This window comes from Ictalurus punctatus, chromosome 12 (genome assembly GCF_001660625.3).
Source record: "Ictalurus punctatus breed USDA103 chromosome 12, Coco_2.0, whole genome shotgun sequence".
Lineage (NCBI taxonomy): Eukaryota > Metazoa > Chordata > Actinopteri > Siluriformes > Ictaluridae > Ictalurus > Ictalurus punctatus.
Window position 1 is genome coordinate 8,940,652 of NC_030427.2, and position 27,821 is coordinate 8,968,472.

At 39.5% G+C, this 27,821-nt stretch overlaps 2 protein-coding genes across 2 annotated transcripts; one reads left to right on the forward strand and one right to left on the reverse strand.

The window, feature by feature from the left end:
- Positions 1-1,606: 1,606 nt before the first annotated feature.
- On the forward strand, positions 1,607-15,768 carry arl6ip6 (ADP-ribosylation factor-like 6 interacting protein 6). Its single transcript, XM_017482440.3, has 4 exons — positions 1,607-2,143; positions 9,223-9,276; positions 9,782-9,914; positions 14,228-15,768. Exons 1-4 carry the CDS (start codon positions 1,873-1,875, stop codon positions 14,319-14,321), a joined length of 552 nt encoding a protein of 183 aa, XP_017337929.1. The 5' UTR covers positions 1,607-1,872; the 3' UTR covers positions 14,322-15,768.
- A 2,675-nt stretch (positions 15,769-18,443) lies between these two features.
- rprmb (reprimo, TP53 dependent G2 arrest mediator candidate b) lies at positions 18,444-19,991 on the reverse strand. The gene has a single exon (XM_017482441.3). The coding sequence runs from the start codon at positions 19,659-19,661 to the stop codon at positions 19,350-19,352; it is 312 nt and encodes a 103-aa protein (XP_017337930.1). The 5' UTR covers positions 19,662-19,991; the 3' UTR covers positions 18,444-19,349.
- Positions 19,992-27,821: the final 7,830 nt, after the last annotated feature.

The window sequence follows — 27,821 nt, forward strand, 5'->3', positions numbered from 1 at the left end:
GCTGCACACATGCTAGCAATGAAAAATATGTTAAAAATGGGAGATGACACCTTCTGTCACTGCAGGCAACATGTGGGAAGATATATGATCACTGCCAGTCCTGCTAAGTGGAGTTTAGCTAATCCATCCATCCATCTTCTATACCGCTTATCCTTCAGGGTCACGGGGAACCTGGAGCCTATCACAGGGAGCATCTGCCACCCTGGACAGGGAGCCAATCCATCACAGGGAAGTTTAGCAAATGTGCTATGAAAATGAACAACTGGTGTTTGCTTTGCTTACAAAGTCTGGATTGCTATAAATCAAATTCAAGAGGGTTCGACAATGGTAATAAAAAAAAAATTAATACAGTGGTTACATCTGAAACAATGCACCAGAGAATTATTGAATATATTGTAAAATAAATAAATTAAAATTACAGAGTCTGCTGAGAAGTGGGTTTTGATCTGTTGTGATCTCAACCCACACACCTCAGGTTCCTATCTCCGTAAGCCGTAAGGTGATAAATCATTTTCACACTTACACCAGGAAGTCAACCAAATTATAGCATGGGAACTAGAGTAGAATAAAAAGATCTATTTCAGTCAAAGTGGTACCAAATATGGTACCAAATAATACCACATATGGGTGATCATTTCTGCTCTATTGTAAAGGTTTTATATGCTCTGGGTTCAGTTTGACGCGTCTGAATCCAAACTGTTGGTCACATTTGCCTTCCTTACTACTGCTCTTAGTGAAATAAATACACCAAGGTCGATGAAATACTTGCTGTTTTTTTAATATATATACTATATATAGTTGCAAATCAGGTTTATTGTCAAAAATGTACAGACTTTCAGAGATTAGACCAGGGGTTCCCAAACTTTTCCAGGGCAAGGCCCCCCAAATGGCATTAACATTTGACCGAGGCCCCCCTTTTGCAAGATGTCTTTAAAACACATTAAAAATACAGACTTCTGAATATATCTCACTTTTTTTAAAAATTATAATTACATCTTTACATTACATTACATTAGGAATTGATTGTGTGTGTGTGTGTGTGTGTGTGTGTGTGTGTGTGTGTGTGTGGTTGTCTGAGAGTAAGAGAAAATCATATATTTATTTATTTTTCACACCAAATTGTTGAGTCCCCCCGGGCGACCACTGGCGGCCTCCAAGGGGGGCCGCGGCCCCCACTTTGAAAACCACTGGATTAGACCAATAAAATGAGACAAATATTTAAATAAATAAAACACAATCATTTTATTGAAAAATCATATATTCGTATATCATCATATAACTATGCACACCCCTATTCAGAAAGAGTATGGCAGTCACAGTAATACTCCTTATTCATTGCTCTTTCAAACAATCGAAGGGGGGGGGGGGGGGGGGGGGGGACAGTTGTATTTTTAAAAATAAATAATTAAATAAGTCTAATCTTCACAAGTCTTACGAAACAGGATCAAACATGTCTAAATGCTCTTCTGCAACGTTTTCACGCTGAATCATTCCTCAATCGCACGGAAAGGTTTGTACGCAGGTTTAAGCCTCGGGTTTGATTGACAGTCATTTCATCCAATCATTTGCGTGAGGCGCGGCAACGTGCGATTTGGATTAGACAAATATGGGAGTGGGCGGGACCCATCACGGATGCGGAAGCCTAAACCGCGATGTTTTGAAAGCAGCGAAAGTTTTGAATCTTTTTCGACCGTTCACAGCAGTCATATGGACTATTCGCGTTATTGTGCTAGTTTTAGACAGTTGTTACTAAAGCACCACTTTTCCGCAAGATTAACTTTGTAAGACGTGAGCATAGTAAACGAGCTAGCTAGAAGGCTAGTGGTGACCATTTGTAGCCAGAGTGTTCGAAACTTTCGACGGGAAGCGGCCATGTCGTTGAGTTTCCGGTCGCTGGACACGTTTTCAGGGGATGAAGATGAGGATAATGATATGAATGATGCTACACATCAAGCCAGTTTGAACACGACTTCAGAGGAAAGCAGTTGGAGCCACGTTAAGTCTCGGTATCACCGCTTCAGGTCTCCGGTGCAGAGATACTGGAGAAGCCATTGGCCAGCCCGGATCTGCTCCGTGCTGTGCTGTTTGGTCGTTGTTTCATTTATTGCTATACTCTCTTCCTTCCTTTATATCATCCTCAAAGGTAAGGCCTCATAAATCATATCGCTTTTGCTGCTTTATCAACACACACACACACACACGCAGAGTGCAACAGGTCGTTTACATTACTGTACATTGTAGGACTTGTCTAGTATATCGTTATCACGATATTGTCCTTTGCAACGGTTGATATCGATATCAACTATTCACCGACGTGTTTGTTACATCGCATGGCATCATAATATCTAGAAATATAGTATGTTTTCTGTTATGGAACTATTGTTAAGTATCACGTCCTTTATTTGACTTCATTACTACTTGTAATTTCCACTTAATATCGCTTTATTTAGACTTAATGTCTTGTTAATTTGAGTTATCTCATTACCTTGACATGTCCTTGATTTGGCGTAATGAGTAAAACCGGACAATCTAATTAGAGTAATTTATTGCCTGTTTAGCTTAGAATTTTTATTCTGGATGTTGTTTCCCGAATGGTAAGTACACCAGATGATGCTTTCAAGTGCACTTATTATGGTTTATCAAGTATTACCTTTCATGTCGTGTGTGTGTGTGTGTGTATAGAGCTGTTTGTGAATGTAAAAAATCTGCAAAGTTTCATAAAATCGAAGTGCACGACAAACGGAGTTATGGACTCCCAAAAGAAGGAACCGATTCTGAACAGCTGAAACGAGTCGTTAGTGATTCCAGATTCACTTCCTGTACTAACTTTGGTAGGTTTGTAACAAAAAGCCCCGCCTCTGGTCTACATCGGCTGCTCGCTGACGGCGGTAGACCAATCGCAACAGACTGGGACATCTGACCAATCAGAGCGGAGTATGTTCTCCGAAAGGAGTTTATAATGAATCCTTTCGAACGGATCATTTAATGAGTCGTTTGTGACCCTTGTGGGGGGGCAAGGTAAGCAACATCTAGCTTACTGTCTGGGAAACAGCTTAAGAAGTAGGAGTTATTAAGCTAATACTGAATAAATTATTCTCATTAATAGATTGTGGGGTGTTAAAATTTAAGTAGAACTAACAAGATATGTCGAATCAATCTTTTTTTTTTACTTGCAAAACTTGCCTAGTTTCTTATTTAAGGCTAGACAAAACAGGTGAATAGGTCGGGGGGGGGTTTCCAAACAATATACATCCCTGTTTATTTTTGCCCTTTGATTACTGCTATTCTTACGTACACTTTTGCACTTGAGTCTTTGTCGAATTTAATATACATTACATACATTTGCATACTTAGTGAAACAAACAAGAACAAGTCTTTTCATGACCGTGTTTCTCTCAGGCCACTTTTCCACTGCACAGTACAGCGCGACTCGATTCAACTCGGCTCGCTTTGCTTTTCTGAGCTTGATTTTCCACTGCAGTTTTGTGCCGCTTCAACGTGGGCGCCAACTTCCACTCACCTTCACGCAGGAATAATGTTGTATTATCGAAGCCCTGTACAAATACACGTGACTTCGATAAACGCCTGGTTGGAAATCGGTAACGAGCGAGATGTAAAAATCTAAGACAGAAAGCTTTGTTGTAATTTTATCTATGATCAGATAAATGATGCATGATTATCAAGTAACAGAATACTACCATACGCAAAGTGTGTATTAAATGGCACACGTTTATTCGGGCACAATACAGAACGAGGAGTCAAGGAGAATCCTTACTCCCTCGGGGCATGGCTCACATTTCGTATCGGCCGGGCTCGCTTGGAACCTCGGCCGAGGCGGTACTAAAAAAAAAGTACCAGGTACTATCCACAGTGGAAACCCCCCAAAATGCAAGGAGAGGAGAGGCGAGCCGTACCGTGCGGTGGAAAAGTGCCGAAAGTGTGGTCCACAAGAGACCCATAGTGGTCTATGAGTAAATGTATTAAAATATCATTTTAAAAACGGTGTTTCTCAAAGTGCACAATCGATTCCAAATATACTTGACCGTTTTGCGACACTGCCTGGTTAGAGACGGCAGTTTATTTAATTTACGTCAAAAACTCTAAGCGTGACTTAAAGAAAATTCTGCTGTTTGCATGTACAGTCAGCCTACTAAATTTCTCCAGTTGTACGTTTATCAGACTGTGAAGATCATGGGTATGTGGCTGAAGACAGACTCAATTAAATGAAAATCAAGTGAAACATTTGACACTACAGGCAAGGTGAAACGCGTTGATGGAAGTGGAGCTAGCATTGCATTGGAGTCCCATGGTTTGCCACCAGATTACAGGAAAAGCTGTGAAACTCGACATGAAGAAAAATCCGGTGCAAAAGTGGAATGAAAATACCATGGAGATTATATAAAATTGCATTGTTTTTTTTTTTTAGACTGGGGATGAGGAGGATCCCAAACCGCATTGTGTTTTGTGCTACGACTCGTTGGTTAACGACGCTATGAAACCAGCTAAACGCTAGACAACGAGACTGACACATGACAAAGAAGGCCTCACAGGTTGTACCTGGGGAAAATGCGAAGGCTACAGAGGCCTCATACAGGATATCACTGTTGATTGCGAAAGCAGGAAAACCTCATTCCATTGGTGAGAATTTAATTAAAGCAGCTGCCAAAGTTATGGCTGATATATTGTTGGAGGAGAAAGCAAGCAGTGAAATTAACAAGGTGCGGGGGAGAATAGCAGCTACGGCTGAAAACATTGAAAATCAGCTGGTGACACGTTTACGCCAAAGCCAGTATTTCTCCCTCCAATTGGACGAGTCCACCGATATTGGGAATGACGCAGATCTGCTCTGTTTTGTACGGTACGTCGATGCTGGCGGAGTGCATGATGAATCTCTTTTTTGCCGTTCACTGCCAACCAACACTACAGGCAAGCAATTTTTGACTCACTTAAGGATTTTATTGTGCAGCATAACCTCGACTGGATAAGATGTGTTGGCATACGCACAGACGGTGCAACTGCGATAACCGCACAGTACAAGGGACTATCTAAGCGACTATCTAAGGGACTATCACAGAGAACAACTAGCTGTGAAAAAAATGCCCGAGTGTCTGAAAACCATACTGGAGGAGTGAAAATGGTTAATAAAATCAAAATCGCTGAAAACGCGTCTTTTTAAAGCGTTATGTGAAGAAATGGGAAGTGAACATACAAAACCCGCTGGCTTTCGCACGGGAAAGCTCTCACCCGTCTATTTGAACTGCGCAATGAGGTCAGGTTATTCCTGCATCAAAGTGACGAACTGTATGACCGAGTCCATGACTAACTATCGCTCATAAAATTGGCATACCTGCCAATTGGCATGCCGCACACGTCAAGACGGGATTGTGGTGTGCCCGTCTCGAACCTCAAGAATTCGATCGTTTCCCAACGCCTACTGATTTTCTCTTCACTGCTCAAAAGGAGCCGGATGGCGATACAGTTGCGGCCTTCAAGGAACATCCCCAAGGCCTTCACTCGCAATTGGGAGGATATTTCCCAGAATTGGATGTAGGCTTTCAGTGGATTAGAAATCCATTTCTGAACAAAAGGCACATCGTACATCTCAGTTCCAAGCTTTCAGCAAGAGAGGTTGACAGCCTTGTGGAAATTTCATCAGATGGAGAGTTGAAGATGACCTTTGGAGTGAAATCTTTGACGGACTTTTGGGTCCACATCCAACCTGAGCATCCTGAGCTGGCTGGCTCTGCTCTGAAACTGTTGATGCCGTTTCCAACCACCTACAACTGTGAAGTTGGATTATTCCATGCGTGTTGGTCTAAAATAAAAGCAGCGATACAAGATCAACGTCGCCACTGATATGAGACTAAAACTCTCCGGTTTTGAACCAGACATTGCCTCACTGATGTCTTGGCAAAAGCAGCTCCATTCTTCCCATTAAGACAGCAACGTAAACAACAAGACATGAGTTTTAAAACTCATTTAACATTAGGCTAATTTGCGACTGTTAAATTGCAGATTGGTTTGGGCGAAACTGGGGGTTAGGGGGTCCGTGAATTTATTATTTTTAATTGGTTCAGTGGTCCTTGGTGTGAAAAAGTTTGAGAGACTGTTTTATGTTAATGAAGTTAAAATATTTATTTCACTTTAAAGACAATGACTTTCATCGAAAGGTTTGTTGGAAAATTGTTTGTTTATTGTTTACTTGAGAAAAGAGCGTATACTGGTTTAAAAGCAATTTTATGTCATTTTCAGCATAATATCTCAACTAGATCCCACAATAAACATTTTGGGAAATTCTTCTGTAATATCTTTCTAGTTAGGGCTCGGAGCAGTAAACGTTCATGAATGCAGGTCATTTAGAAAGAGAGTTTGTTTGTTCTGAATATATAAAAGAAACTGATTTTGAGAAAAATTGTGAAATAGACATTTTTCTGGTTTTGATTACATTTTTTTTTTTTTTAGAGTTGGGTTTATGTGAGTGCACGTTATAGATGCTATATATATTTTTAAAAAATCTGAACGGCACAAAACTTTTATAAGACTGTTTTGTGCGGTTTTGCGATTGCAGGAATTAACGCAAAATCATTCAAACTCTGCAATATTCGGAGGAGCTTCAAAATTACCGCAGATTTGGGCCAAGATGCGTCATGTGACATGGTCACAACGCGCATTCGACCAAAGCCCTCTTCGATGCACGTGCATCGAGCATAAGTACAGCTAAAAGGTCTCCTTTACCAACAAACATCACTTCGTGCAATTGCAATTTTGCCAATTCAAGTAGTTTTACACCAAAAAAAGCACAAAAAATTCATTTTGAAAAGAGCATTTTTGGCCGCAACAATCCCCAAAAAAAAAAAAAAAAAAAAAAAACCCTGTGACATCCTGTACGGACTGATAAGATTACAATGAGAGATGTATACAGTAACAGGGTTGACCTATTGTTGTAATTGAGACTATAATAACTAAGCAGAGGCTTTTCGAATTAAAAGGTGGAGCTAAATGCAGGGCTCAGTAATGAAAGCAGATGCTTATTTAATGTTAGTCATGTCTTTACACTTGTGTGTGAAAAAAAAAATCTGTTGTACTTAGCTATTAAATCTGTAAGAATAAGATAAAAATCTATACTTCCGCACTTTTATGCATCTATGTAGCCAAAATGTTAAAAGAAGTTACCTGTGAATGATCTGATATACAGTGCTGGGGAAAAAATATTGATCTGTTTTTGTGTATCAGATGAAATACAACATAAAACAAAGGAAACCTGAATAAACATGTTATACAGTTTTGAGTTATTTATTTTATTGAAGCAAAAAAGTTATCCAACACCTATCACCCATGTGAAAAATTAATTGCCCCTTTAAACTTAAAATGTGGTTGTGCTACCTTTAGCAGAAATACTGCAACCTAATGCTTATAACTGGAGATCAGTCTTTCTAACTTCTAGGACTTACTCCTATGCTTTGGATCATTGTCTTGTTGCATAATCCAGTTGCGCTTGAGTTTCAACTTATGGACTGAAGACTGGACATTCTCCTTTAGGATTTTCTGGTAGAGAGCAGAATTCATGTTTCCCTCAGTTTTTGCAAGTCGCCCAGACCCTGAAGCAGCAAAGCATCCCCACAACATCACACTTCCACCACCATGACCGTAGGTATGACGTTCTTTTTGTGGAATTTGGTGTTTGGTTTACGCCAGATGTAACGGGACCCCTGTCTTCCAAACAGTTCCACTTTCGACTCATCAGTCCACAGAACATTCTCCCAAAAGGTCTGAGAATCATCAGGGTGTGTTTTGGCAAAATCCAGACAAGCCTTAATGTTCAGGGTTAGCATGACTCTTCCATGGATGCCATCTTTGCCCAGTGTCTTTCTGAAAGTGGAGTCATGAACAGTGACCTTTATTGATGCAAGAGAGGCCTGTAGTTCCTTTGATGTTGTCCTTGGCTCTTTTGTGACTTCCTGGCTGAGTAGCTGCTGTGCTCTTGGAGGCATTTTGGAAGGTCTGCCACTTCTGGGAAGGTTCACTACTGTGCCGGGTTTTTCCATTTGGAGATAATGGTTATCGCTGTGGTTCTTTGGAGTCCCAGAGCCTTTGAAATAGCTTTGTAACCCAGACTGATGTATTTCAATCACCTTCTTCCTCATTAGGCTTGCTGCGATAGTCTGTGTTACCGGTGTTACATGGTGTTCATCCACACACCGAATACATCCCTCGCCCACCGCGGCACTGCCTCCACTGTCGTTTTGCTTTTTTTATAGTAAAAAAAATAATTTAGTTCATTTAGAGAAAAGAGGCTACAAGTAAAAACTGAACGCGTCTGCTCAATTAAACATGAGCCAATTGAGTCAGAGTCGCAGCACAGATCAGCTGGAGTTGGATTTAATTCATCACGTGACAAGGGTGAGGCGAGCTGACTGACGAGAAGATGGCAGAAGATTTGGTTTCAAAGCAAAATGTAAAAGCACCTTTTTGGCAATATATTGGATTTACTCCCCTGAATTGCCGCTAATTTGATCGTGAAATGCACATGGCCATTCATAAGCGATTTATAAGCGATATAAATACGGGTAATACCAGTGTTCTCACGTCAATTAACCGGTGGGAAAATCTCCTCACTGTCACATCCCTATTCCTCCTAATTTCTGGAATTTCTTTCAGTTTTGGCATAGTGTGGTACTGGGTAAGACCTTTCAACCAACTTCATGCTGTTGAAAAAGTTCTATTTGCGTGTCGATTTGATTGAACAGAGTTTGCAGTAATCAGGCCTGGTTGTGTCTAGTCCAGCTGAACCCCATTATGAATGCAGTTTCATAGATTTGGGGAATAATAACTACAGGGGCAAATACATTTTCACACAGGCCCAGTTGGTATCGGATAACTAATTTTTGCTTCAATACACATCATTTAAAAACAGTGTTTTGTGTTTACTAAGGTTGCCTTTGTTTTTAATCATAGATTTTGTTTTAATTTCTCAAACAATTTAGTATGAGATCTACACTGAAAGAGAAGAAATCAGGATGGGGCAAATACTTTTTCACAGCACTTTACTTTAGAAAACGAAGAAGCATGTACACAAAGTTAATTAAAGAAAATGGAAACTATGTATTTGCAGTCATTACTGTAAACATTTGTATTGTATGTAATTGTGGCTTTATTTAATGTGTGTGTGTGTGTGTGTGTGTATCAAAAATTTTTAATTAATACATTTTTTTGGTCCCCAAGATCTTCGGGCAGAGAGAGTTCCCACTGAAGATGGAACAGACGTAAGACTTCTAGGTAGGTCCAAGTCACTTGTTTATGTTTTTTTTTGTTGCTGGATTTTGTTGTTGTGGGTTTTTTTGGGTTGTGTTTTTTTTTTTTTTTTTTTTTTTTTTTTTTTTTTTTTTTTTGGGGGGGAGGGGGGGTTGCAAGCTTTTTACATTTACACTACATTCACAATGTCAAATTATAGTTGAAGTGAACACAGTGGTAGAATAAAGATGCTGATGTGAGGCTGCCCGCGTGCCAAGTCTCAAATCAGAAAGAGGGTGTTATTTATTCGTGTTATTCCCCGCCAATTTTAAAAGTCATGACACTATTGGATTGTGACTGAAAGGCAAGGAGTAGATTTCTTGGACCAATCAAAGAATCTATGTTGTCTAATGTTCCCTGTTTCTACTCTCGCATTTATTTCCTAACTGCTTATTGGTTCTTATGGGGCACGCTTTCGACAGGTCACATTTAAAGAAAATTAAAAACATGATTAAGACCAATACGTGTGCACTTTTGTATGTATTTCCAGGCTTTTGGAGTATGTTGGTTCTCTCATCCTTGGCTGGAGTGTTATGTTGCAGCTTTTCCTGGACTCTAACCTACTTTGACTCATTTGAGCCTGGGATGTTCCCCCCCACACCACTTTCTCCAGCCAGATACAGGTAAATTTAGTCAGCCAAACACCACCATTAACCCAGCCAGTATTTCACAATTAAAACCAAATCTCTTTGAACTCATCTTCACATCTAAATACTGTTTTAACATGTTTTTTTTTTAGGGCTATACTGAATGTGTGATTTCTTGTGCAGACACAGTAGGTGCACAAACAGCAGTGTTCTTGCACCCGTCTATATACTTCTTGTATATCTGGAGGATTAAAAGTAATACGCGCTAGAAGGCAGGCTTTGTTACACTGATGAAACGGCCATGTCCGGCAGGTTTCCGTTTCAACAAGTATTCTGTGGCACATATTTCTTGCTGTGCATCGTGTGGGTTATAGCTACAGTAAATGTATGTTGACTTTATAACAACTATTACAGCAGTTAAAGTTAAAAATCACATAAGTATTATAATATGGTGGCCCCATTGATTCAGGTTCATTTTTGCCGTGAAGATTTTATTTAATTTTTTTTAAATAACAGTACACTTTTATTGAAGTGTACTTGCCCCTTGAGTGAATTGTCTGTGAGGGACTGATGGAGTTAAATGGGACATGATGTGCTTGTTGAGAGTGGAACATTCGGGCCAGCCGTAACTAGGACGGTAACGCATATCGTGATGTTTCCAGTGCCATCATTGTATCATCGTTGATTATGTTTAGTTTCCAGAAGATTTCTCTTCCGTCGCATTGCAATCTCATCCCATAAGAACACGTAGGTCCTGTGATGTCCGTATTAAATGTTGAGAGTAAAGCTCCGTCAGATGGAGGAGCTTCGTGTATGTTAAGCAAGACCTGCTGTTTCCACGCACACCTCAGTTACTTACATGCAGATTTGCCATTTTGGTGTGACTGACGGGGCTTGACATGTAGACCCTCTTGTATCTCGGGTGCTTCTGCCACCCATCCCAAGCGCTTCTACTAGATGAGATTTTCTTTCCGATCTGATGAAGCCACTAAGATTATTACTGTACGTGTCCCGACACTTACTGCTAGATATTTCAAGTGACTGAAATCATGTTGCACCTCCAGTTAATATTCAAACTGACTGCTCAAGTTGATGTTACTCAACTTCTTTAAATCCAGAGCCAAAAAGGGTGCAGTAATTACTCTAGGCATGGACGTTAGCGAGGAGTTGATCGACTCAGTCTGCAGTGTTCTACAGTGCGAGTGTTTTTGTTTAGGCACATTTGCTCGTTTCTTTTAAGTAAAGTTGAATTTGGAGCATGCATGCACACCAGATTTTGTGCCCAATAGCCAACCAGTTTGATGTGGTGATATTTATTTAATAAACAAAGGTCTACGTTGATTAAGAACCTTTTCACAAGACTCTTTTCTCCACCAATCAATCTCTGTGTGTGTGTGTCTCTCTCTCTCTCTCTCTCTCTCTCTCTCTCTCTCTCTCGCTCTGCTTCACATTTATGCTTCTATAACAAACAGGTTTGTTTATGCAAAGTTCGGAGATATTAGAAAGGTTGGCCGAAGCTGACTCCATATTTGCGTCACGACCTCAAAAGTTCTCACCTCGGGCATGCTTGCACATTGTCGCTCACGTTGTTGAGCACATTCTTTCTCCAGTCTGTTTGGGGTTATACATCCAGGGCATTTGTGCTAATGTGAAAACCTGACGGAACAGCCAGATAAAGTTTTTTTACTCTTGGGTAAGGTTTAAAAGTTTGTCGGTCAATAAAGGTGAGATTGATGCAAACTTCCCAAAGTAATAATGCTCACTATTTTTTTGTGTGTGCTCCTTTTTTTCCTCAAATCTGGAGCACTAGTCCTTCCTGATGGAAAAACTGCTGGAAAGGCTGTACTTTACTGCAAAAGTGCAAAAAAACAAGCCTCCTTCAGGTGCGGTGGTTTACAGATTAAAGGATGGTTGATGTTGCACATCTGCTTTATGACAATGGGTTATTTTTAATAATGAGGCATTTTCGTTTCTGTACCAACACAAAGTCTGTATGTACAGCCAGCTAGATACAACATGCCCCATGGGAGGAAAAAACCCATGAGCCTGCACCTGATTGGCCATTAGAGTAGTAGAACATTATTGATTGTCTGTGGGATGGTAATAAACTGCAAGGTCAAACAGTCATGTGAGCGAGTTGTATAATCACACACCTCCGTCCCTCTTATGTCTGGCCCTAACCAGCCTACGCACACCGATTCCACAGCTTATTGACCAGCCTGTCGGATCCCTATTGATTGACCCTGCACATAGTTTCACACAATAGCAAAGACATCCTCATGTCCTCTCACGTTCCTGTACATCTATCCACATTCAGTAGACCTGAAAACAAGCATGAGAACATTCAGCCAGTTACCAGTGGCCAGTGCTTAGGCTTCCAGCCATTATAACTGAATAATAATTATAATAAATATGTTACAAGTTGATAGTAATTCCCATAAGTGTCATGTGAGTTTAATAGAGCGATATAGTTAATGACCCTCTAGATATACATCACAGACCACAGTTTTAAAGTCATGAACCTAAATTGGCTTAAACAATTCGGTACTCACTGGGCTGATGTATATCTCACACACACACCGCTGGTCAAAAGTTTGTGGACACTTGACTGAAATGTTTCTCGTGATCTTAAAAACCTTTTGATCTGAAGGTGTATGATTTAAATGTGTGAAATCGGTGTTGGAGACAAAAATATAACCGTGACAACATATTCATTTCTTTCATTGGAAAAGTAACATTTTATTTACAATTTTTTTTTTTTTTTTTTTTTTAATGGATGACTTGGAGCGAAATTTTCTGAAAAGCAGCCAATAAGAGTCCAGCATATAGAAGGTGTGAACGCCTTTAATGCTGTTTAAAAAGCGTCTCGGGGAAATTCCTCAAGAAATCGGTTGAGAAAATGCCCAGAATGCATTTCTGGAAATTCTAGGCAAAAAGGGGGTCTACTTTGAAGATGATAAAATACACAATTATTTTTTATTTGTTGTGATATAAAATCCAAAATATAATTACCATAGTTCCACTTGTGTTATTCCAGAGTTTTGATTACTTTATTATTATTATTCTAAAATGTCGGGGGTGGGGGGGGGATTTAATAAAACCTACATGAATAAACAAAGTAAACATCAGTGATGAATAATTCAAGAACCGAATGCTAATCCCGTTCTGCGAAAAGACATCACTGACTTACAAATGTGAAAAAAGTAAAAGATAAAAGAAAAGATACAAAGCCTGTAAGGCACTTCTGGCCTGAAACAAATTGCCCTCCACTTCCTGCACAGGTGGAGAAATTCATTTGTTGATAAATGCATTTGGTTAATTCAAGCTTTAAAGTATGAAAAAGCAGTGGTTTCTCACATGTCAAGGTTCTGGTTTAATGACCAGAAGGTTCAGTGCTGCGAGAACCACTGTTTGACTCATATTTAAATAACGAGCTTCATATTTGAATAATTGAGTAGTTGAGTTCGTAAAATAAATCTGTGCTGACATGGTCCATGCAGTTTATTTCACAGTTAAAGTTGCGGTTTCATTCCGTATGATGTTATTTCCTTCTGAATCAGGAAGTCGGATTGAAGCGTTGGAGTCCTTACCCGGCTTGCACAGCAGAAAATATCGGTTGAGAGATTCCACACCATACCCCCGCCGAATTTAACGAACCCTGAGAGTAGTTTACCGAGCTATCTAATTATGGAAGATATCGAAGAGATTAGTGAGTGTTTTAGTTACTTATGGAGAAGATGGCATATAGAATAAAAAATTGGAATCATGTTCTCACTCGGTCTGAGGAACCCAAATATTCTATATTCTCTGAAGAGTCGCAATTTGGTCACATGACCTTATCCACCCTCTTCAATAGAAAGAGATGGTTTTATAGTTTTCTCTGTAATGAGGCCTAACTGAGCAATACTACTACACAGCACAGGAACAGATTTACAAGGATTGGGAATTTCCGTCAGCTAAATTGGATGAAATCAAATCCCATTAGAAAAACATTTAAAGATAGCACTGGCGTATGAACTCGGTATGTTTTAAAGATCTAATCGAGAACCAGTCAAAGTGGATCCTGCTCTTCTAAAAGCATTAGATAAATTGGCCATTACCGAAATGGAGAGCGCTATCATGGGATGCCACAATGTTTTGTAATAGCGTTTTTATAGGCTTCTGGGTTTATAGATCAATGACCACACTTTCTACATGTCCATTGTAGGATTGACAGGAGTGATGCATCCTGTCATTTCCTGGTGTGAGTTAATGTTTTTCTCCCCATAATGTACACTAGGCTCCAGTCCTGTGCAGACATATTGAGTGGTGGAAGATTAAAGTGTTGTCTGTGTGTGTCTGGTTTGCAGGCAAATGACTGGCCACTCCTTTCATATGGGCTACAGCATGGCTATACTCAATGGCATCGTGGCTGGACTCACTTTCTTCTGGTGTCTTATCTAAGACATGCACACTCATGTACCCTGCCATTGCCTAGGACGCTATCCTCACCTTATCGGCATGATCACCAGGCACATATGGGTAATTAAAAAAAAAAAGTACGATGCAAATTATGCCCATTGTTATGTTGTTTTTTGTTTTTGTTTTTTAATCATATAAAGTGTTAAAGCACAAATCTGTTACTAATTTTAACGCAAATTAGTGATTTCCACTTGCTAAATCTGTGTTTTTAAGGATCAGGACTCCGATCTCTGAAAGCTCCTGTTATTTATTGGAATGCACATCTCGGTTTGTGTGCTAAAAGAACTCTAATTAAAATAGGATAATTATGTGCACAACGCGAATAGCGTACACAACCTGCTTATTTGCCGCACGTACGGACTCATTGGTCCAGGACATCACTTAGTTGTGATGTGCATGAAATGCGCATATTATGTGATTAATGAAATGCAGGTATCTGGTCTCTCTTGTGTTTTATTAAGGCAGACAGTCTTGTAATGAAATAAATAGTTAATAATCTGGCTGTTGAAAGAGATGGAGATTTAACATCTTTTGCGCTGATTCGATTTCAGCAGGAGCGTTCTGTTTGAAACGAAATTAGCTAATGCACTGCTTCAGCTGATGCTGAGATTTAGTCATGTTTAGCTAGAACATTTTTTCTTTCTTCCTTCTGTTTGTGTTTTGGTTTGAGTTATTGCATCTGCCAGGAAAGGACATCATGAACCTTGTGAACTCTTAAACTACAGCCTCGTAAACTCTCGTCTCGTAATATAAGGAATTTACGTCTGGGTTTTAGTCTGGTTTGATTCGATTCCAAACACCTCATGCTCCTCTCTCCCCTGCTGTAAATCTGATACGCTGTTACAGCAAATGTCCAAATCGTCCTAGTCATCAAAGAAAGGACCTCGGGTCTGGTCTCACATTCACACTTGCATCAGGAGGGTATGCAAATCATTGCACTGGAGCAGGACAGGAACATCTCGGCTGTACACATACTAATCGCATGCTAAAAAGATGGGTGATCATTCCTGTTTAAGATGTATATATTGTAAAGGTCTTAAATGCTCCTAGACATAGAATAACCTTCAGACGCTTACATCTATGCAGTTACGGGATGTCTCGAACATTTCTCTCATGTTCTGTGATATTATTTTTGTCATATATTCTATTTGTTTTAAATATCTTGTCCTCCTTTTGTTGTATTTTTAGTTGCAGAACAGTCCCAAATTCACACCTCCAGCAGTTCCTCAGAATAAACTCTATCCTCTTCTGTGATGTATTATTATTTGTCTTATTTTCATTGTTGGCATTATACCTGTGGACCACTCAGAAATATAAAAAAAAAAAATAATAATTACTGATTTAGACCTCAGCTTGTACATCATTTTATCATTCTCATTTAATTCATGTATAAAAGAACAAAGGTCAATAAACACAAATGCCCGAGTAAGTGTTGTACTGTCGCCTTTTTTAAGAATCATTAGTGACATCATTAGTTGTACGCAATGTTCAGTTGTACACCACAAGGAAAACAGCAGTCTAATAATAGATTTGGTTTTGTACTTAGTTTAATGGTTATTGTGGACATTGTAATCAGAGACAGCATGGGTTGCTATTGAGACATACAGTCAATATAAAATATTTGGTTGGTGCTATTTTATTGACCACCCCAAGGCAGAGATTCCACAAATAGAAGAGAGTTGTGCGTCCAGTCATTTCTACTTTTATGATATTGCATGTAACAAATCGACAAAAAAAAAAAAAGTATTTCTGAAAGCATTTGATGTATTTAAATCCTGATGAGGCTAATCAATAATTCAAACACTTTAAATTATAATATAATCAGAAGACAGAAATTGATATATAAAGAGAAAGAATGAAAGAAAAAATGTGTATATGTGTATGTATATGTGTGTGTATATATATATATATATATATATATATATATATATATATATATATATATATATATATATATATATATATATATATATATATATATAAAAAATGTGTATAACATTACTAATTAAAGTAATAAGTAAAGCAATTATAGTCTCACACAACTTGTTTAAATGTTTATGAATAACTTTGAGATTTGAAATTTTATTGTAACTTTAAACAAGTTGTGTTCGGTTACCTTTAGATCTACAGCGTGAAACGTTTACATAACAGTGACGCACCATCAAACTCAAACTTGCACACGTTATCTAACATAAGCCCCATGTAATCCTCAGTCCAGACCAGTCAATTCTCTGGTACTTACATAAAAATAAAAAAAAATTGGCCGTGCAGAGACGATGTACAAAATAATAATGTGCAATATCTGTTTAGTTGCATTATGGGATATACTAACATGAACAGAGGTGGGACAGCTGTGAGTTTGCATTTCCAAATATTAAATAACCGTCTCCTCACGGAAAGCAAAAGAAGTTCTTACTATAGAAACTACAACATATATTAGAACAAGTTCTTTAAAATAAACCTATGATCTGCCTTGCAGCCGGCTCTACTCTCAGAGCTGTTCTTAAAGAACATATTCTCCAGCATTCAAATAGAGGTTGTAGCTCATCATTCGTGACCTCCGGGCAAAACACCCCATCAACTCGGACTTCCTACTTGGGCGCTTAGGGTGAACAAGTTCCCCTGAGTTCGGCGAGTGACGTCAAATCAACATGGCTGCTCCCAACATCAACAGTAACCAAACTAGCACGTCTTACCTTTAAATGATTGACGGTGTATATACAAGTATTTCTTTTAGATCAATAAACAGTTAGCTGGCTCGCTTGCTGTTAATAAAAGATGTACAAAAGGAGGAGTCCATTTTTTTTCCCTCACTTTGAAGCTCGAATTCTGAGGTCGGCTGAATGCAGCATTTATCAGTGCATTCTGACCATCTTTATGCTGAAATAAGGAGCCACATAAAGATAGAACATATAGGTTAGTGAAGTGAAATTACTCTTAGTACATGCTTAATTATCCATATATGCATTCTGTTCTTTTCTTAATTCGTGTCTAAATGACTTAGTTTTTTTTTGTTTTTTGTTGTTGTCCTTGGTTCAGTCTCATTCCATGACCGCAACTTGCCTAACCAGATTCCTCGAATTCCTCACTCTTGGCCAATAAAAGCATTTCTGATATCTCTGCGGCATCAAAGTGACGTGTCATCGTTTGCTGTGTATTTATTTAGGCATATAAAGTAATGAACCAGCTCAGTATAAACATACCAGAGTGGCTCTTTTACCACCACTCACCCACCAAGTTGGTGCAAACGGATTCTACTAGACCACATCCTATACAGTATATGCTTGTGAATTTGTAGCACAAAAGGAATTTTAGACAAATCGGTTGTTTTTATATCTGAGCCTTGTTTTAACTATAAGTGCACAAGATGCTTTTTTTTTTTTTTTTTTTTCTTTTCGAAAAAGGAAGTTGTCAAGAAATAAGAACAAGTACATATTCAGGTACTATAGCTGTCCTTTTTGAGTTTCAAAAGACTGTCGTTAGTTTATACACATCCCAGTACTTGGCCTTAAATAGATGCTGTTCCATGCTTCTCATCTGTTTACGTTTGTACAATCTCAGATGCTGCCCCTGGACGACCTCACGCATTGACGCATTTGTACGCTCTTCACCCAGCAGTGTTTACGCTAGACCAGATTACATGTCAGATACAACTGATACAAAAGTGACTCACATATTTGGAATTATAGAGTAGCTTGTCTTGCATCTGGGGTGTCTGAATTATTTATTAGTTTGGACTACAGTACGTTCAGTAAACGCCTGCGATCTGGCCAGTTTGCTTGTATCCCTAATAGCCTTTTTATTGCCATTGAAACCACCTGGAACTTTACGGCTGCTCTCTGATTCTAATAGTGTTTGACAGTTACATCAGTTTTGTTGTATTCTTAGCAATAATCTGTTATGAGGCAATGGTCATTCCTAATCATTACAGACATATAATTGTGTTTGGCCAGTTGCCATGACCACTAATTTTATTTCAACTCCCAAGTTAATTTCCCTTCGTCCTGCGGCCTCGTTTACCGCAACGATGACAAAGAAATCGCAGTGAATTAATGCTGAATCGCTGTCAATCACAACATTAAAGCCAAGGAGAGAACACAGTGATTACGTTATTATGGAAATGAATTTATGTTTGTGCTACGGTTAACAGGTTGTACATTACATTGCAGGTTTTCGAATTTATACAGCAATCTGGCAATCCAGTAGCTTACACATGTATTATATCATTTCTTTATAAATGAAAAGACTGAGAAATCAGTTTATATAAGTGAACTGGTACAGTAGGGCAACCGATAAACATTAGCGTAGTGAGTCAAACCTGAATTTACTTATAGTACTGTTGGCGAAGTAAAAACTACTCTGAAAAAGAAGATTTCTTTTAAATATTTGTTTTGTTTTGTTGTTTTTGTTTTTAACTTAGGAGCCTTGATAGATCATCTATCCAGCATATGAGATGCAAAATTCCAGACATGATGGGAACTCTTAATGAACGGCGTACCTTTTCTTTCCAGTAATAAGAATAATAATCATCACTGTCATCCTTTATCAACGGTAAAATGTAAATATTGTGACAATTTGTTGGAGTTAAAAGTTTAAACTGCAATCAATCGAATACAAATAATGCAGATACAGGGGTGAAGTAGTTTTATTGCAGACTAGATAATAGAGTTTTAAGAGGCATAAAATGTTTCGAAATCAAACTAACACGGCGTAATATACTATAAGGATTGTATAATGAGTGAACTTGGAGTATAATCTGTGTAATCCTAATCTTGAAGCTCTTTTTCACTCCAGGCTGTGTTCAAATAAAGTAATTATTTAACAGTTGTTGTTGTTTTTTTGTAATAAAGCATCTAATGCAGAACTCCAGGGAATGTCATCATGCTATATTCTTTCAGCTGTGGATGTTATAGTTCTTTCTTTTCCCCATGCACTAAAGTCCAAACAGTCTCCATGACAGCTTTAGGGTAGGATCACATTGAGGTCTCAGCCTCGCCAGGTACAGATCCATCACGCGCTCACTATAACCGCCTCGACGTCTTTGGAATATCTTCTATCCGTGACGAGGAAGTTGATCATTCCTACGGATTTGATGAGCAGGTTACAGCCCAAGAAGAAGATGCCAAAGACCACGGTGAGCGCGAGCACGCACATCACGGCGACTTGCACCACGTTCGGGGCGAAGGAGTCGCGCTCGTGCGCACCGCTCTGCGCCAAACCGGGGTCTGTGACAGCTGAGGACCAAGTGCAGCATGCGGCTAAAGTCTCAGTGTTCCCGGCGTGGAAACCTCCGTCCGTGTCGTTCAACGCCGTCCAGTTCATTCTGCCTTTGCTTATTTAAATAAGTCGAAGAAATAACCTTTATTTTTTTCTTTCTTTCTTTCTTTCTTTCTTTCTTTCTTAGAAACTTATCGAGGCTTGGAGGAATTATTCCTGTAGAGCTCGCGCATGAAACCAGCAGCGGTGAAGTGTGTGTCCATTCTGGATGACAACTAATCTGTGTGACTTGTCTGAGTCCGTGCACGTGTTAGTGGTCCGAGTGGGAGCGTCTCAACTCGGGTATGCAAATGTCGCCCCCTATAGGAATAATCTCACATATGCTGCATTCTGTTGATTTTTTCTTAATTCATTTTTTTGTCCTTGGTTCATTGTCCAGTCCACAACATCATCTGCCTAATCAGATTCAAGTCATGACTCACTCTTGGCCATGTAAAAATATTTCTGATATCTCTGTACAGCATCAAAGTGCTGTGTGATCATTTGCTGTGTATTTACTTATGAAGCAGCACAGTATAAACATACCAGAATGCCCCTCCTCCCCCCCCCCACCACCACCACCACCACCACACACACACACACACACCCTTTTTTTCCATCAAGTTGGTGCAGAAGGATTCTAACAGACCACATCCGATATACTGTATGGTTGTGAATCTGAGGTACAAGGCACTGTGATGAAGGCATTTTAGCCAAATCAGTTGGTTGTCTAATAGTGTATGCACATCCCAGGACTTGGCTGAGGCTGTAAACAGATCAGTCACGCTTCTCATTCTCATTTTTTTTTTTTTTTTTTTAAATTTCCAAATGAAAAATTCACCCGTGAAAAATTTGCACCTTTGCGTCGCACCTCTGGGTATGCAGGTTCGAACGCTGCCTCCACTCTGTGTGCACCCTGTGTGTGGTTTCCCATGCGTTGCGGGCTGCATTTCCATATTGTCCATGTTGTCAATAGTGTGTGAATGTGTGTGCGATTGTGCACTGTGATGGGTGACCCGAGTTCACTGGGATAGGTTCTAGGCTCTCTGCAACCCTGTGTAGGATAAGCGGTATGGAAGATGGATGGACGGATGGATGTAAATTCACCAAGATGTTGTCCCCATCCCCATCATCTTTTTATGTTTGTTTGTTTTGTTTAATCTTATTTTTATTCGGAAAAAAACGTTTATCTTTAATACAATTAGAGCAATTCACCTCTTCTACCAGTAGACAAATGAACAAATCTAATTAAAAAAAAAAAAACAGAAAGAGAATAACATGGTGCTACAGCTATTCCTCATTTAACCAGCAAACCAAGAACAAAAGGACATCCTGAACCCTTCCCAATCCAGTTAGTACAGATGGGGAAAAAAAGGCAAAAGGAACATAAATAATTTAAAAGGGGGGGGGGCTCAATCAGGGGGTAGACCCCGCAGAGAGTTAAAGTACTATCATCAGAGCCATCTTAATCAGTTCTGTACAGTAATAAATGTAATTACAATAATGTAAATAAAATGGTCACAGTCAAAAGGAATAGCTCAGGTCAGATCATTGTCTTCCAAAAACTAAAGAAAAGGACCCCACATTTAATGGAATACATCACTTTTCGGTTTGATCGTAGGCCTATAGGCAAGTCTTTCAGTTGCTAAGCATGCACTGCAAACCCTAACAAGTTGACTGAACTCAGTCGATTGAGTAAACTCGTTCCCTCAGTTTAATTGAGTAATGGGGTCTCCCAAAACTTGTATATTTAAGTTCACGTAACTTGGTGTTCAATTCAAGTGCACTGTAATACAGGGTGTCCCAAAAAATCTCCAGCAAAAAAAAAAGTAACTTGATTTACAAAACGTCCTCTACATGACTGCCATTTCTTCGTAAACACACACGGCATCGTCTCTGCCGTCTCTGCCGCTCTTCAACTTCACTACGCAGGAACCAGCAACAGGCCAGTCGAAGAGGACCGCCGTTTGATGATCTACCAATGTTGCCAGGCAGAACTCCTTGCATGGCCAATCACGTCAAAGAAAGACCAGAGTGAGGGTTTTTATTTTTATTTTTATTTTTTTTTAACTAAATAAATTAATAAATCACGATTTTGAGTTCACAACACTTGAAATCTTAAGTTTATGTATTTTATAGGTAAATACTGTAAGTTAAACAAACTCAGATGTTTGATTTATGGATCCAAAAACGCAACATTTGAAGAAATGTTTAGTCAAGTAAAGACAACATCAGGGTTTAGAGTGTGGAGAAAGATCTCTTATCCAGAGAGACAAAAAAGGACTCCACTCACTTTTCCCGTAAATGGCAATAGTCTATAACAGACAGAGATTTACTTCTAGTCGTGAGATCTTAACGACAATGTTAATGGGATGTTAAAGACCAAGAATACAAATCTTAGTGCAGACAGGGATGCCCTAGCTAATCATTTTGGAAATTGTGCTGTTTCTTTCCAGACGGCTTGCAGGGATTTGCATACCCAGATCGCTACAATGAAATACGGTTCAATTATGAGTTTTACATTTTATGGGATAGTGTTACACTGGTTCCAATTATACTGAGTCAATTTTAATCGATGACTAAGATCGTTTCTTACATTTCATCACAACATATTGCAGCATACAGCTAATGCCGGCGTCGCTAGGGCTAATCTCAGTGTAACTTCAGATGTTTTTTTGCCTGGAACTGCCGTGGAGTTTAGAGGAAATGTGATAGGAATTAACTAAACGTTAGTTGTTTAAACTTAATACGGCGTTGTCGCTGTTTACTGTTTGTCGATGATTACTTTTTCCCCAGGGCTGTTTGCGTATAATGACTTCTAATTCCGTTCTATTCAATTTGATTTCTGTAGCGCTTTTAACAATGGACATGGTCTCAAAGCAGCTTTACAGAAAAATATAAACACGTTATACCGATTTTAAATGTGTGAATTTGTCCCTAATGAGCAAGACTGTGGCGAAGGTGGCAAGGAAAAACTCCGTAAGATGTTAAAAGGAAGAAACCTTGAGAGGAACCGGACTCAGAAGGGAACCCGTCCTCTGCTGGGTAACAACAGATAGTGTGAGAGTAAAAGGAAGTTCGTTGTGGTTTTTATATGAAGTCTGTGTGTTGAACTAGTCCACTGTTCACTAAAGGAGACCTGAGTGCAAAACTGCATGTGGTGATTGCAGTCCTAAGGCCATTGCAGCAACCGTAGTCCCAGCACCATAGCACAATAGGTCATGTGAAATTAAGGTCCAAAACCATTTCCATGGCACTTCAAGAGGCACCATCCTCAGCATCCTCAGCATCCTCAGCATCCTCAGTATCCTCAGCATCCTCACCATCCTCAGCATCCTCAGGACTCTCAGCATCCTCAGCATCCTCACCATCCTCAGCATCCTCAGGACTCTCAGCATCCTCAGCATCCTCAACAATCTCGGCAATCTCAGCAATCTCAGCATCCTCAGCATCCTCGGCAATCTCAGCATCCTCAACAATCTCAGCATCCTCAGCATCCTCAACAATCTCGGCAATCTCAGCATCCTCGACAATCCCAGCATCCTTGGCAATCTCAGCATCCTCGACAATCCCAGCATCCTTGGCAATCTCAGCATCCTTGGCAATCTCGGCAATCCCAGCATCCTCGGCAATCCCAGCATCCTCGACAATCCCAGCATCCTTGGCAATCTCAGCATCCTCGGCAATCTCAGCAATCCCAGCATCCTCGGCAATCCCAGCATCCTCGGCAATCTCAGCATCCTCGGCAATCTCAGCAATCCCAGCATCCTCGGCAATCTCAGCAATCTCAGCATCCTCGGCAATCTCAGCATCCAGTAGCTTCCAGTTGATGAGAGCTCCATCCAGAGGTAGGGCATCAAGATGGATCAGGCATGTCCAGAGAGCAGAAAGGGTCAGGATCGCTGGCATCTCCATAAAATCATGTGTAAGGATAAACAGCGTATGCACTCGGTGTACCCACTTCTTTTGCTGCTTCATAAGTCCCTGTGTTATCTTCCCCTTTAACTGCATTGCTTGTTTTTTTGTGTAAAAAAAATAAATAAATAAATAATTACTGTGTTTTGTTTTTGTTTTGTTTTTTGCAAACACATGATTGTTGTTATTGGTGCACCTGTAGACAGTTAACACCTTGAGGATTCAGAAATGTATCATGTATTTTGGGGGGGATTTGTTTTTATTAATAGCAAGAAAGCTTAGACAAGTTGAAAATGCAAAAAATGTGAAAGGTACAAACGATTACCACCTTCAGCAACAAGGAAGATACAGTTTAGTACCCTTTTTTTCTGAGAATGTGTGGTTCGCTAGCTGTGGCCATGCCCCATGATAACCAGCCCAGGCGCTGAGAGCCGGTGCGGTCGACTGTACACTTTTAAATAATAAATAACCTAAGGAGTTTGCATGTTCTCCCCGTGCTGCGGGGGTTTCCTCCGGGTACTCCGGTTTCCTCCCCCAGTCCAAACACATGAAGAGATGAGTGTGTGAGTGTGTGTGTGATTGTGCCCTGCGATGGATTGGCACTGTCCAGGGTGTACCCCGCCTTGTGCCGATGCTCCCTGGGATAGACTCCAGGTTTCCCCGTGACCCTGAAAAGGATAAAGTGGTAGAAGTTGGATGGATGGATGGATGTTTTTGCCTTAGCTTTGTTGCCATTAATGAAACATTTTTTTTTAACCCTCATGGTGCTTACTATGTACCTGTGAATGAAAAATGCGGTTATATCATATTTTAAAGAAGCATGGTGCATACATGTTTTAAAGAAGCATGGCTCAGACTGACTGAAAATTCTTTTAATGATGTAATTTTCAAATTACACAAATTTTCAGTATTATCCAAAATTCATAGCTAATCTTTTCTAACATTCAGTATGAACAGATTCAGTAAAATCACCTGTAAAAAAAAAAAAAAACATTACTGAAAGGTAGCATTTTATGATGTATTCCTTGCAGTAAGGCCATAACGTGAGATTAAGAAATCAATACTAATCTCTAAAATCATACGAACACAGTATACTGAGTAAAAATATTTGCATGCTCCATGAGTAACATTCTATATTTACAGTCTAACTCATTCCCCTGCTTTTTAAAGGACCATTTAATGCACATGCACTGCATTGATGCATGGCGTAACTATATTGTGGGATTTTTCATGCATCCATTCATTTTCCCTAATGCTTATCCTACACAGGGTCATGGGGGTCTGGAGCCTATCCCAGGGAACTAGTGGGCACAAGGCGGGGGACACCCTGGACAGGGTGCCAATCGTACACATATTCACACACTGTGGACCATTTTGAAATGGAAATCATTTTAAAGCACATGTCTTTGGACTGGGGGAGGTAACCAGTCCAAAGTACCCAGAAGGAATCCCAGAGGCACAGCGATAGCATGCAAGCACCACGCACACAGGGTGGAGATGAGAATCAAGCCTCCAACCCTGCTGGTGCGAGGCAAGCATGCTAACCGCTAAGCCACCATGACCTCTACATCCCTGCACTTTTCCACTAACTTGAGCCATGCTGTCCAAGTCATGTTTTTTTTGTTGTTTTGTTTTGTTTTTGCTTTGTTCAAATTTGGGAAAAAAACTTGATTCAACTATTTAACCTTCCATTGCAAGGGCGTAGTAACTTTCGACATTCACTTATCAGGACAGAAAATAAATGCTGCTATGTCAAACACTCCCAATTGATCTGATTTCACACTACACATCTATGCTATATAAAATAATACAATCGCGTAATATAACATATTCTTTTCATTTGATTGAAAAAGAAAATAAATTGTCTGAGTTGGCAGAATCCCTGGCGGTGACAATAGCAGTAGTAGAAGTGTAACAGCAGAGGGTGCTGTTGTTCTCCCGAAATGTAAGAAGGCTACAGTATGTTCACACTCAACCACCAGTATATATTTACCTTACGTAATCCTATGCAAAGCATCCAGCAGGCCTGTCAGATATTTAAAGCACTGCCACCAGCATTCTTTTCACCAGAGAGGAAAAGTTCAAAAGATTTCAGAAAAGCCTTGAAGAATGTCAATCACCTTTTATCACCTGACTAACCAGGTTACAGCCAAGCTTAAAAAAACAAAACAACAACAACCAAGATGAGTGCCTGTGGGATAGTTTGTCCTGTTAGTCTAAAGAGTTTCACAATACTTACACTCACTAACTACTTTATTAGTAACACCTGTACATCTGTTTCTTCTTGAAATTAACCAATCAGCCAATGCATAGAACCATGTCAAAAGCTTCAGTTAAGGCTTACATCAAACATCAGACGTAGGGGGGGGGGGGGGGGGGGGGGTGATCTCAGTGACTGAACATGGCATTCTTCGTCGTGCCGCATGGGCTGGATTAAGTGTTTCAGAAACTGCTGGTATCCTGCTGATATACCTTATATAACTGAATAGATTTCTTTCTTGTCTGTAGAATTAACACAAAATTGTCCAGGAAAAAAAAAATTCAGTTCTGTGGGAAGAAATGCCCTGTTAATGAGAGCGGTCAGAGAATGACCAGTCTGGTTTGAGCTGATGGCTCAAATAATCACTCTTTACAATCATGCTGAGCAGAAAAGCATCTCAGAATGCACAACACGTTGAACAGTAGACCCCTGAAGACTGGAAAAAGACCAGGTGACAGTTTGCACATGTACATTGATAAGGCTGTGTCATTATTTAGTTATGTTTTGTTTTTGTTTTTTCGAGCTACTAATACTAGTTATGCTTACTTGATCGAATAAAGTGACCTAATATAGCCAATATCAATCATGTTAATTAAAAGAAGAGCACTGAGTTAGAAATATATTTACCTAGCCGTCTTCTAACCTAGCTAAAATGGATTATCATTAGCCGTTACAGACTAATCAGCACATGAGGCATGTCTAAAAGTGTTTACAAACTGGTAATGAACTGTACATTTGCTGTACTGAAGGCGATCCAGCACTATTAATTACATCACCTTTTTAACGTCAAACAGTTTAGTTTACAAATTTGTTCTCTCACGCTGTTAAAATCAGAAGACAGAAAAAAAATTCCAGCTTGTTACCAAGAAACCTTTCCCTCTGCCCGTTACAAAAGCTGATACTGGAGACTCCTTCTGCTTGGAGAAGGCTTCACCATGTCAAGGATGATATATTTTTCTCTGCAAAATAAATGCACATTTTCAAATATGTTTATTCTTATTCTTAGGTGAGATGTGCAGCATCTGCTATACCAGTCTCTGTGAATGAGCTGTTACTATAGAAACCCTATCGTGATTTATATATATATATATATATATATATATATATAAAGCAAGCATTTATATAATCCCGTGAATTGCATTACAGCTGTTACTACTGTCCATGCTGTGGTATTACAGGAAATTACTCACCTTCTCTGGTATAAATAATTTTGACAATGTCTTAATTCATGAACCATTCAATCCGTCGTGTTAATGTATTCAGGTTTATTGCATATAATGTTGTTGCTATGCACATATAATGTATTTAATATAATGCATATATAATATAATATTTTCTTTATAGGTTTTTTTTACCTGGGCAAATAATTTGCTGACAGAGAGGAAATTGTATAAACATTAATCTCTTTTTTTTTCCTTTTCATATTAAGACAGTTAAAACTGCGTGGGTTCTAGGATCTGAGGCGTCACAAGCTTTCAGAGCTCAACGGCTTATTTAAAACAGGTCTTTTACAAGATATGTATACTATATACTTTTTCATGCTCCTTTGGTCGACCAGGTTAAGCATGAAAGGTGCTTAGCTCCACTAAACCATGTCCTTTTACTCAACAGCCAATAAACTGGAGTGTACCAAATGTAAACAGTTTTTTTTAAACACCGAGGGTCCACTCTTAAGCTGTCTATTTTGCATGCTCTTTCTCCTACGCAAACCTTTCCATGTGTACATGATTCATTAGTCCAATCCAGAGGGAGTGAGACAGAGAGAGTGGGGGAGGAAGGCAAAAGAAAAGAAAGAAATAGAGAGATAGATAGAGAAATAGAGAGGGAGAGAGAGCACCAAGGACATACTGCTATTCCTGTCTGGGTGTTTCTGTGCAGTGCCAAACTACACTCTCTTCAAAAGCTGCCTCTGTGAAGAGCTTTCTCCTCTCTCAGCACTTTATGTGTATCTCACGCTGTGTGTGTGTGTGTGTGTGAGTGTGTGTGTGAGTGTGTGTGTGAGTGTGGTCGAGAGAGAGAGAGAAACAAAAAAAGATGATAGTGTAGGCATG

Excerpts from the sequence above, each read along its gene's own strand:
- rprmb (XM_017482441.3), bottom strand. The coding sequence starts at position 19,661 with ATGAACTGGACGGCGTTGAACGACACGGACGGAGGTTTCCACGCCGGG.
- arl6ip6 (XM_017482440.3), top strand. The coding sequence starts at position 1,873 with ATGTCGTTGAGTTTCCGGTCGCTGGACACGTTTTCAGGGGATGAAGAT. Across the intron at positions 9,277-9,781 it reads AACAGACGTAAGACTTCTAG|GCTTTTGGAGTATGTTGGTT; the intron begins GTAGGTCCAAGT and ends ATGTATTTCCAG. Across the intron at positions 9,915-14,227 it reads CTTTCTCCAGCCAGATACAG|GCAAATGACTGGCCACTCCT; the intron begins GTAAATTTAGTC and ends TCTGGTTTGCAG.